Here is an 11,643-nt window from a genome sequence, read left to right on the forward strand (position 1 = left end):
GTTAAACACTTTATTTTGTGCTTCAGTCTTCCAAGAAGGAATGAATACTTAATTTTTTCATTTTCAATAGTATTTGTATATAAATAACATCTCAAAAAAACAAAACCGACAATGTAGCTATTTACAAAAAGTTCATATGAATATTTTCAATAAATAAATACATGTAAAATTCCCAAAAATTCTAAATATGCCTAATAAAAGACAAGTTTTCAAAGATAAACACAACTACCATGCAATGCAGTCATCATGGGATACACCATGTCAAGTCAAAATATCAAAGTTTGGAAAAAAATCATAAACAGTTCAATTTCCTTCACAGTGAGGAATAATAATGCAATATAAGTCATCACAAACACTCAATAATAAAGCCATGTACAAGTGTGCACTCCTGAATCAAAGGGGGGGGAAGAGGTCAAATTTACCATCAAAAGGTGCTTTGCTCTGTGCAAAAATGGTGTCCAAATAATGTCCACCATACTTATTCTTCCATAAGCTGCCAAAACAGGACGGTAAACACAAGTCAACCTCGACCAGTTACTAAAAATCATACTTTACATCAATGAATTCAAGTCACCAGGTTTTGAGAGGAGAGTGTAGAAGGGGAGTCTATGAACCATCCAATTTGGCATAGAGAGGGGGTGGGGGGTTGGTGGTAGAGCCCATCTAACTCCTAAAGAGGGAGAGGTGGGGAGTGAGAGAACACTTTAGACTCCAGCTGTCTCTCTAGAAGCTCTACCACGTCCGGTGTACATGACGATGAGGCTCGGGCGAGGTCAACAGCTGTCTCTCCACTGGTGTTGGGGTGTTTCAGGTTGGAGAGAGGTGCAAGGAACTCAATGACGTCCCGGTAGCCCTCTCGGACAGCGATGTGGATGGGTAGGGTGCCGGTGTGGTCTGGCCTGTTGACTGACGCGCCGAACTCCACCAGAACCCGGAGTGTGTCCACGAAGCCAGTGCGTGCCGCATCATGTGCCGGTGAGACTCCTCGCCGGTCTGTGATATTTGGGTCGGCTCCGTGCTCCAACAGTAAGCTGGCCACGTTGGAGTTGCCCATCATCATCACCTAGGGAGAACAGAAGGAGACTTGACGTTAGAGGGCGTTATCAAATGTTATTCATCACATGATGCAGTGTTTGATATAGGCCTAGTGGGAGAGAGTTCATGGGATTGTAACAATTTAATTGTATGTAGGGTAATTATAAAGGATATAAGTAGCTAGGTTAGGTACATTTGTCAGAACTGTTGTCCAACACTTTAGCTATTAATGAGCAATAGACAAGGTTGTTACTTAATGCTTCAAAGAAAATGGTTAAACTCTGGTTTTCACTGCATTTCATTCAAACAAGGTATAAGAAACCATTCTGAGGAAGCAACCATGGGCTGACAGCTCTGTTGTTGTCTCCCTCTCACACAGACTTAGTTAGCTACCTATACTACATTCAAAGCCAACACAGTTTGAGTCGAAATATTACAGGCTAGGACACAATGAAAGTTCAATGAGGAAGTTGGTTACCTGTAGAGCGGTCTTTCCAAATTGATTGACAGTATCGGGGTGCACTCTGCATTCCGGCCCTAGCATCCTCCTGACCTCGTCCGTATTTCCCTTGGCTGCGGCAGCGGTCAGGCTCTTGGCCGCATCACTCTGACTCAGGACCATTGTGGACGGATTTCTATATTTTCTCCCTAAAATATGAATAGAAGAAATAGCTAGCTGAGTAGCTACCCAGTATCTAATTGTAATCAACTGTTCTAGTCTATCAACGCTAGCCAGTTCGTCTCGTTAGCTAGCTCACTATCATTTATCCCCAACCAGCAAACGTTAGCAAGCTAGTTGCGAGTAGTTCAACTAACACATTATAGTGAGAAAAAATGCATATATATATATTACACACACTTCACAACGTTATTTCTTCGAAATTATGGAGCCCAATTCTAGCTAGTAGCACAGGATAAGAATGCTAGCTAGTAGCTAGCAGTCTCAAAGGGGAATCAAAACTCATATGAAAAGGTAGTTAGTTACCTTGTCTGATTTGAAATGATCCCGACCGTTACAGGCTCTTCTTTTCTGTCCTTTTTTCCGAGATACTTTTGAAATAAATCACAGCAGGTAAATGTTGAATAACTTTGAAGGCTGCAGGACCTTTAATTTGCGCGCTGAGAACTACGTTACCGTTTACCCAACCAACATTTACAAACATTGGACAGAACGTATCTCGACCAATCAGCGCGTTGAATGGCGAGGTGGGTGGAGTAATGACTTGGTTGCCACCATACAGTCACTGGTTGCTACAGTATCACTGTGGTAACAGTTGAGTCGACCAATGAGAAGCCATAGCGTAGAAGGCGGGCAATTTTGCGGACGTTGATGTCTTCAAAGTACATTCATTCACATTTCTAAAATGTTATAGTAAATGTCCAAAGTCAGACATTTGATAGTAAGTCTCCAAAGTCATGTAGAAAAAAAGGCGGGTTATTGAAGAAATCATTCTCAAATGCCCGCGATTGACAGTTGTGTCATTAAAACGCGGGTGTGAAAAACGTTTGATATGGGATTTTATATACTTTGGCTAAAATAGCAGCTAGCATTTTGGATGATATAAAACAATACATTCATAGCTAAAATGTTTTGTTCATTAAATGTAATAATACACAAGAAAAACAACCCCATTACGTATTTCAAGGCTATAGTTTAATATAAACATTTAACAATCTAAGAGACAATGAGTAAAGCAATTAAAATCTCAAATTACATTGCATGACATAAAAGTTAAAATCACAAACAATTTTATACAGTAACATTATTAAGTAGAGCATTTCAATGAAATTCAAAGACATTTTCCTTTTTTATGTGTGCAATTAAATTGAACAATGATCTCTGGACGCAAAGGCAGAAGTTAGCCACCATGGTTTAGAAGTTACTCCGTAGTTGGTAATCTAAATGAAAGAAAATAGAACAATAAAAATACTATAGGATAAATACTAGTTCTAATTTTAAAGAGTAAAAATAATTTTTTCCTTAAATTTCTCTCTCTCTATGAATAAATGATGGGTCTCTTTTTGCTATACATGAGTAAGCTATATCTAAAGAGCATGGCAGTCCTACCTCCACTTTGTGTGATGTATCTGACCCAGGGCAAGGCCTGGTAACCACTCTTCTCTATAATTTTCATGTACCGCACCTTGAGGCATACAGAGTGACAGAGGAGAGGAGAGAGATCAGTGTAACTTGATATAATGGATCATTTGTTTTGCCTAACCAAATGAGGAACTTGTAGCCTATGCTAGTTTATGCTAAGTATGTTACCACTTTGGTTCCGCATAAGCTTGTTTTCAAAGGTCAATACAGTATACTCACAGGCGGGAGCACACACACAGCTCACCTGTATCCCTGACACTGTGAAGTATGGAATCTCAAAGTTGACAGTGATGGGAGGTTTGCCCTCCATCTCATCATTCTCCACACTGGGCAGGCCAAAGCTGGCCCGCATCAGAAACTCCTTACCGCCCTGGAGACAGATAGACAGAGAGGGAGAAAAAGAAAGAGAGAGAGGGAGGCGGAGAGATACAGAGAGAAAAATTACAGAAAGAGTGAGATGGTTCATATAGGGCCCTGAGTTTTTCATTCTGATGATGTGTCCTGACCAGAAAAAGAGGCTGGAGTTTTTCCAGGTCAGGAGCCTTAATGTTCTAAATTCTAGGGTTCATTGTTGACCCATTTCCTGGCCGACGTGTTTTCATGGTCATCACTCTCTCACTGTTAAGTTGGTCAAGGTCCCGACATCAGGGTTAGCTATCCTGCTTACAGAGCTTTTTGTTGCGAAGATGCGCGCGCTTCACTCGGACGGGACGTTTGCTTGTAAACAAAAAAAATGGCTCTATATATTTGGCCTTGAGTTTCGTCGACAGGGAAGAACGGCTGGAGACAGAAGTGCTGCTTGGATGAAACACTTACAGGGAAGGACTTGATAGTCCACACAGCCAGGTTCTTCTCAGGGACGTATTTAGCGTGGCCTGTACTGGTCTTAAACTTGGGGGAGTCAGCGTCACTGGGGACAGGAACCCGCACCTCCACGTTGTTGGCTACTGACTGCTTCTTGAACTGACCTTTAGCCTATGGAATTAGAAACAGGCAACTGTAGCATAGGACAATGCATAGATTCATACACTGAGTGTTACTATATAACACTACCTTAACCATGATCTCAACTCGACTGTGAGAGAACTTCTCGATGACAGACTCAATCCATATCAGAGGCTTCACCTGTAGGGATACAGAATGTAGTTAGTTCTACCGTCCACTGGAAAGCCATTATACTACTTTATCAGTGATGTAGTGGTAAGAAAATAGGTGGGTAAATGCTGATCGCCGTTCGCGGTGAGTCAAGTAATACTCCCATTACTTTCAATGCATTTTCCCCGAAAAATGTGGGTAAGTGCACACGCAAAATAAAAAATGGTGCATGAAGTGTTTACCCTCCACTACACCACTGGACTTGATACAGACAGGGCTTACAGCTCACTCAAGTATTGATTTCAGTACAGTAACAGTGCAATGGAAGGGTGAAACTGTATGAGGGAGGATGAGGGTATTTTAGGGAGGTCATGTACATTTTCAGAGATACAATATGAATGTATTAAAGGTAACTCACGTGAGTGTTGATGCGGTAGGACATGAGTTCAGACTCTCCGTCAGGAGGGATGAAGGAGATGGTGCGGTCACTCTCGAAACGGGACAGACGAACACACTGGTGAAACTTAACGTCCTCCATCGTTACAGTCTTCCCTTTGTCTCCTGAACACACACACTCATTTTCATCAACATCTAAAATGCAATTGCATCTGAGAAGCAGTGACTGTGTGTGTGTGTGTGTGTGTGTGTGTGTGTGTGTGTGTGTGTGTGTGTGTGTGTGTGTGTGTGTTCACTGCTAGCCTGTGTGTGTATTGTACATACGGCCAGTGAGGGCGAACAGCGCTCGGTCATTGAGTCCCAGTCTCAGCTCAGGCATGCCAGACAGCATGGTCTTCAGCTTGACAGTGCCCACGATGTCACTGCTCATCACACTGCCATTGGCATTCACCTGGGGTCAACGCATGACACAGAGGTCAACCTCTGATGGAGACTTTTTATACAGTAGCTAGTTGATTTATTGAGAGAATACTCAGTCAATTAAAGATCAAATCCACACTAGGGGAAACAGCATCAGTGTTCACCCCGGCCTCTTCGGTATTGTTTTTGTTTTGTTGAGGAGATACGGCAGAGAGGAGCACCCGGCAGCAGGGGGAAACAACTGCAGTAGGCCTACATATTCTGCTGTTTGCGCGTGCAGTGATGTCTGAGGGAAAAACTGTGTTGTTTCCCGTAACTTCTTTGTTGTTGTAATATCGCAAACAGGCGTGGCAGTTCCACCAATTAAGGATTCCAGCTTTAATCAATTAAATGAATCAATTATTCAGAAAGCAAAGGTTATTGGTATTTTCAGTGATCAATATTTTCCTATGGAGATTAAAGCATTATATACACTAAACCAATTCTGACAATTATTGATATTGCCGAAACACAAGAAAATTAATTGCCGAATTGCATGTATCAAACCCAACATCCTTATGGTAAAACCACTCACCAGTAAGTTGATGGACTCGATGACATCGATGAAGACCTCATTCTTCTTGTACTTGATGCCCTCTGACCTCCAGGACACAGCATTAGTGACAGTGGTGGGAACCTTAGTCTTAGCCACCTCCAGCTTGGTGCCCTCCTGCGTGATGTACCTGGAGAGACAGCCAGTATGGACATCAGTAGCTTGATCTCAGATCTGTTTTGTAAGACAATGAATTACAAGGACCAGGAATTGGCAAGACAGCACATACAGATCTGGAATCGGGCTAAGTCAAGATAAAAGTCAATGTACCTGTAGTAGAGACAGACAGTATGGAGATCAGTCTGATTGGACTTTCAGAAGTCCCAAAACTTGTCCTTGCTTTATGGTGTTGGGTCTAGAACCAGTATATGTCTATTAAAGCTGCATCTTTATAATAATAATAAATATGCCATTTAGCAGATGCTTTTATCCAAAGCGACTTTCAATCATGCACGCATACCTTTTATGTACGGGTGGTCCTGGGAATCGAACTCACTACTCTGGCGTTAGACGCGCCATACTCAACCATACTCAGTCCATTCTCTCCATTTACCCAGTACACATGTATGACTAATTGACTATATTGTAACAGAGAACATGTGTATCAGTGTGTGTTGTGAATGGCAGGCTCCCCCACCGCCTTCCTCTGCAGATCCTTTATGGTCAGCTGAAGAATGGACTGAGGTCTGCCAAGGGGCAGAAGAAGTGCATCAAGGACCACAGCAAGACCTTCCTGAAGCGGAGAGCCTGACAACCAACTGCCATACCTGGCGCCCCACCTTCCGCCTGGGTGTCACACACCTCCAGGACACAATCCCAGAGAGGAGAATCTAAACGTCTTGCACAAAGACACCAGCGTGCAGCGGGTACAGCCCTCTGAGGTGGAGAATTCACCTGCCCCTCATGTGGCAAACCACGCAGGTCTCGAATTGGCCTGCACAGCCACATGCAGTGGCACTGACGCAACTCCCCACAATTGGGAGCAGCGTCATCATCGAAGGACAGCCATAAGCAAGTAAGTAAGTGAGCGGGTGTCACTCACTCCTGCAGGATCTTGCTGTCGGTGGTCTGGGGGAAGCCAAAGTCCATGAGCTCGTCCAGTAGCTCATAGACCACCACAAAGTTGTCCTGTATGCTCTCCTCCTCCAACTCTGTAAAGTACTCTGTGAACACCTGGAAACAACACAACATCGATTGGCAGCCTCAGTAATAATATGTGAATTATGATCATGTTATGTCAAATGGGTAGGGAGAAACCAGTAGACACAATATGCAGGTCTTTTGGTAGTGAGAAAAACTTCTGACTCAGCCATTGGGGTGAAAATGACAGCAATGGAGTTGTTAAGACAGCACAGACAGACCTCTGACTCACCTCAACCACTTTATAGAGGAAGGCATAGACCAGAGAGGCGTTGGAGTTCTTGTTGGTAGTGGCCACCACTGTGAGAGCGTCAAGGTAGATAGAACACACAGGCCTATTCTAAGGTCCTAGTGTAATATGTTTAAGAAGTTCATTATCATCTTTACTCTAGGGAAAAATACATATTTGTCTTTGTGTAGGTTTGACTAGCATCTCATTAGTAAAGCTAACATGATTTATACAGGCTACAAAATGGTAATGATTAACTTTTAGCTGGCTAGCGACTAAAATCATTATAAGGATACAGTACAGGTTGGTGTGCTTGATCCACAGGAAATGAACGTTGCCGTGCGACATGATTGGACAGGTGAGCCCCTCCTCTTCCTGTGTCATGAGCAAAGGCAGGAAATGGTCAATCTCAGCCATGTCCACGTCGCCCTTGTAGTTCCGACATATGAGCACCTGCAGGGTAAGAGGGGAAATTAATAGGGAAAGAAAAACAATAACCTATATGGGTCAAAGGTCACCCTTAAGGCACCCGAGTTTTTCCTAAGCATGTGACGTGACTAAAAAAACTCATAGTCCTACTAGAGGTCAACGGGTGAGAGAGGTAATGAGGTAATGTAACGTAGAGGTCAACGGGTGAGAGAGGTGATGAGGCAATGTAACGTAGAGGTCAACGGGTGAGAGAAGTGATGAGGTAATGTAACGTAGAGGTCAACGGGTGAGAGAGGTGATGAGGTAATGTAATGTAGAGCAGATATGAGAAGAGTAGAACTAGAGATCATTATTCCAGCAACCTTCTGGATGTGTCAGGCGAAGAGGTCTCATAAACGTTACACAATATTTCATGTTGAGTCCTGTACATGTTCCATCGATTCCATGTCTAAGGAATGCTAAATGAAGGACGAACATAAGGGCTTGACAACTCTTTGCCTTGGCAAGAGATCAGATGGCTGAGATTGGGCTCCAGAGCTACACCTGCCATTCAATCAAGATGTTGCAGTGCCTACAAAGTCTAGGTGTACAGTAGTACCATGCTACAGGCTTATAATGGTGGTTATTGTGGCTTGTCAGTTGTTGTGTCAGCCTAGGCCAGGGGTTCGGCAACAGGCGGCCCAAAACCGTCCCAAGTGATATTGTTTTTTAGTAAAATCAACATATAATATATATTTTTTAGGATTTTAGTTTTTGTTTAAAAAAAAAGACTAAAATCAACAAGAATTCAGCTAAAATTGAGTTTACTTTAATGATCGTGTCTTAATGTAATCAATGAATTCAAATATGTCTTTTTGGCTTTATTATTATAATTATGTTCTGGCCCCTAGAACATAATCGGCCCGGCTGCTGAATATGGTTGCCTTGGCCGACTAATTTGCATGTAGCCTAATACAACCTCTTGCTGTTGTGCCACCTGAAACCATGTCCTCTTTCCACCTCCCATGACTTCTAGGCCTATTGTAGAGGGGTGGAATCTTTTTATCAAATTACACCTCTAGCTGTGAGAGATTCAGGCTATACTGAATCTCTCACAGGATAAGAAACCTGAATAGAGCATTCTCTTCTGTTTATAACAGGAAGTACTGTGTTGTCTGCCCAACCACATGTGATTTATAATGTGTTAATCTTGGCACTATCCTTCTACAATGTACACAAGATGACAGGTGCCAGGCAACTTTGACTCACTTACTATATTCACTTTCATGTTTGGAAATGATATGTAATTATTTTGTGGCAGCTTTTTTCATAACACCTGGTATAAGAATTTGTCAAGTCTAAAAAGGATGCAGCCACTGGCCTTATGACCTGTTTTTATCCGCTTGTGTCCGGAAGTGACTTGTGCAAGGCTTGAATGGAACTGTCACAGGCAACGAATTAATCTTTAACGACGTGGCTATCTATTAATGTTTAATGGCAAGAGCAAACGTTGAACAAACTCGATTTCAATCCCAAACAAAAGCGAGTTAAGGTCAAGTCAAGCTAAAACTGACATTGTTTATAGCGTTATCAATGGCAACAATCAAAATGAGAAGTGATCTTACCTTTCCTTTCAAGTCCAGAACGAAGACAGCGGAGGCAGACATTATCAGCACCAAATGGATCACTCCGCAAGTATTTCAAACACTACACGCTTAAATTTTAAGCGTTTCCTTTCGCCAGTAAAGTAGTCTAAATGGGTATAAATGTACTCATGGCTTCCACGGTTCCTTTTCTTGAAGGGACACGTCAGATCTGACGTCACGGGCCTCCAGGTAAAACATTAACAGCATCGCACTCACCTGTATGGAAAAAAAATTGGCCTGGACGCACTGCTCGATTATTTCGCGAGATGGTGCAATAGATCCAGATATGCATGTTGGAACTTTTAGCGCAATATACTCACGACTTCCACAAGATGGCAGACGTACATTAGATAAGTAACGATTGCAAAAATCCACCGATCGATTCTGTACCATACAGCACAGGAGGCTGGTGGAACCTTAATTGGGGAGGACAGGCTCGAGGTAATGGTTGGAGTTGTATAAGTGGAATGGTATCAAATATATCAAACACATGGTTTCCATCTGCTTAATGCCATTCCATTTGCTCCGTTCAAGACATTATTATGAGCAGTCCTCCCCTCAGCAGCCTCCACTGCCATACAGTCTATAGACTCTATGGTCTGTAGGCCTGGCCTGCTGATAACAGTTTCATGTGATCTTGAATTTAAAATAAAAAATATATTTTCTGCTTCACATATCTAGAATTTACTTTAGATGGCTGGAGCTTTTCCCAATTAGATTTATTTTGACCTGGTGACCTTGACTTTTAACAGGCATTATGTCTGTCAAGATGTTTTGTAAGTTAATGCAGTGATATTTATTGCTCTGACGTCACTTTTGGAATCTTGCAAAGAACTGGCTAACAACAAACTCACATGTTTCTCCTCAAAGTCAAACCCCCCCAAAATGATCTGACACTTCATTATTTCATTACAAAACCCCAGGCCTTTCAGCGTTTACTGGTCTCTTTATCTGGACATCTTTACAAAGGCCTATAAGGATTTGTCTAGACCTGGGTTCAAATAGTATTCATCTTTATATATATATATATATATATATATATATATATATATATATATATATATATATGTGTGTATGTATGTGTGTGTGTGTGTGTACTCTGAGTGTTTTATTGTGCCTGCATAAAGATGACAGATGGACAGAATTAGTTTGGACTTTTGGGACTATTCCATTGGATCCATTCACTGTGCCAGTCGAGCTCAATCAAGCCCAGCTAAAGTAATTGAATACTACTTGAACCCAGGTCTGGATTTGTCATGTGCACTCCCTTTACAGCTTCTTAATCTGTTATAACCCTTACTTTACAAGGCAACTCGCCTCCTTCCCCACTGGGGCCTCAGTCCCTCTGTAGGCGGCTTGGTGCCCTACATCTCCCTTCCTCTCTCTTCCTCTCCTCTCTGTAGGAAAGGTGTGTGTGTGTGTGTGTGTGTGTGTGTGTGTGTGTGTGTGTGTGTGTGTGTGTGTGTATTTAGGCTATAGGAAGGCCATGGCCAACAACAGACTTCCATGTAGGAGTTGTGTATGTTATGGGAGGGTTGGGACATGTGTCAATCTCTGTCAGTGTATTGCTCATTTTGTCCAAAAGCTTTGTTTGCACCAGCTTGAAGTAGCCATATCCAACCCACAGATAGGATAATTTGTAGACCTACTGGAGCTGTAAACTAGACAGCAACGCCTTGGTGAAACACACATGCTACATTCACAAAGGCTGTGGCCTGGCTATCAAATAATAAAGGGTCAGATGTGGGCCAATGGGAGACATGCAAACTAAGGAATGCTTTGTGTACCTTTCAGACACACACACTGTTTGTTTTAGTCAGTTAGTGCAGGTCTACTGCCATCTTTTCCAGCCACCCTTAACTTGACCTGTTTTTGGACAAAATGTGTCTAAAAACAGGTGACGTTATGGGTGAAGAGCAAAGATGACAGTTTATCCAAATCAAAGTTTAGCATCCTCCACCAATGTTTGATTTTAAACTTGAAAAAATCACCCCCACACTCCAAATCAAGCATGGCCTACAGGAAGAGAGGGAGTACTGTGACAAATGTAAACATCAACATTAAACCCCACGATTCTTAATCGGACCTCTTCTTCCTCCCCTGTTGTTGTGGCCTGGATGTGAAGCCAGAAGGAAAGGCCATCTCCGCTGCAGCCTTGGGATGTGTCTCTAATGGCACCCTATTCCATACATTGTGCACTACTTGTCCAAAGTAGTGCACTATATAGGGAATAGGGTGCCATTTGAGATGCAGGCTTGACTGACTGCAGTAGCCTTCCCATATATGAAAATCAGCTGTTTTTATTTCAAGTGACACGGTAGTTCTAGATTGTTTAGATCATGTTTTGCAATTCAGGCAACTCTACTTGGAGGTCCAACAATAACATATGGAAACGCTTTGTAGGTCAGACAGACTCCAAAGGAAACAAATGACTTGTAGGTCAGACAGACTCCAAGGGAAACAAATTACTTGTAGGTCAGACAGACTCCAAAGGAAACAAATGACTTGTAGGTCAGACAGACTCCAAAGGAAACAAATGACTTGTAGGTCAGACAGACTCCAAGGAACAAATGACTTGTAG

General features: G+C 42.4%; 2 protein-coding genes across 2 annotated transcripts; both read right to left on the bottom strand.

Moving 5' to 3' along the window:
* Nucleotides 1-544: 544 nt before the first annotated feature.
* LOC139402026 (cyclin-dependent kinase 4 inhibitor D-like) lies at nt 545-2,152 on the bottom strand. Its single transcript, XM_071146074.1, has 3 exons — nt 2,021-2,152; nt 1,514-1,683; nt 545-1,063 (listed from the first exon to the last, which is right to left on the bottom strand). Exons 2-3 carry the CDS (start codon nt 1,655-1,657, stop codon nt 671-673), a joined length of 537 nt encoding a protein of 178 aa, XP_071002175.1. The 5' UTR covers nt 1,658-1,683; nt 2,021-2,152; the 3' UTR covers nt 545-670.
* On the bottom strand, nt 2,120-9,236 carry LOC139402025 (AP-1 complex subunit mu-2). Its single transcript, XM_071146072.1, has 12 exons — nt 9,042-9,236; nt 7,305-7,461; nt 7,012-7,079; nt 6,682-6,812; nt 5,622-5,769; nt 4,952-5,078; nt 4,650-4,792; nt 4,190-4,261; nt 3,953-4,111; nt 3,381-3,506; nt 3,104-3,179; nt 2,120-2,934 (listed from the first exon to the last, which is right to left on the bottom strand). The coding sequence occupies exons 1-12, from the start codon at nt 9,081-9,083 to the stop codon at nt 2,909-2,911; spliced, it is 1,275 nt and encodes a 424-aa protein (XP_071002173.1). The 5' UTR covers nt 9,084-9,236; the 3' UTR covers nt 2,120-2,908.
* Nucleotides 9,237-11,643: the final 2,407 nt, after the last annotated feature.

The sequence above is a fragment of the Oncorhynchus clarkii genome, unplaced genomic scaffold, assembly GCF_045791955.1.
Source record: "Oncorhynchus clarkii lewisi isolate Uvic-CL-2024 unplaced genomic scaffold, UVic_Ocla_1.0 unplaced_contig_4452_pilon_pilon, whole genome shotgun sequence".
In the NCBI taxonomy this organism is placed as follows: domain Eukaryota; kingdom Metazoa; phylum Chordata; class Actinopteri; order Salmoniformes; family Salmonidae; genus Oncorhynchus; species Oncorhynchus clarkii.

Excerpts from the sequence above, each read along its gene's own strand:
- LOC139402026 (XM_071146074.1), bottom strand. The coding sequence starts at position 1,657 with ATGGTCCTGAGTCAGAGTGATGCGGCCAAGAGCCTGACCGCTGCCGCA. Across the intron at positions 1,064-1,513 it reads TTGGAAAGACCGCTCTACAG|GTGATGATGATGGGCAACTC; the intron begins GTAACCAACTTC and ends TGTTCTCCCTAG.
- LOC139402025 (XM_071146072.1), bottom strand. The coding sequence starts at position 9,083 with ATGTCTGCCTCCGCTGTCTTCGTTCTGGACTTGAAAGGAAAG. Across the intron at positions 4,262-4,649 it reads CCTACCGCATCAACACTCAC|GTGAAGCCTCTGATATGGAT; the intron begins GTGAGTTACCTT and ends GTATCCCTACAG. Across the intron at positions 4,112-4,189 it reads GAGTTGAGATCATGGTTAAG|GCTAAAGGTCAGTTCAAGAA; the intron begins GTAGTGTTATAT and ends CTAATTCCATAG.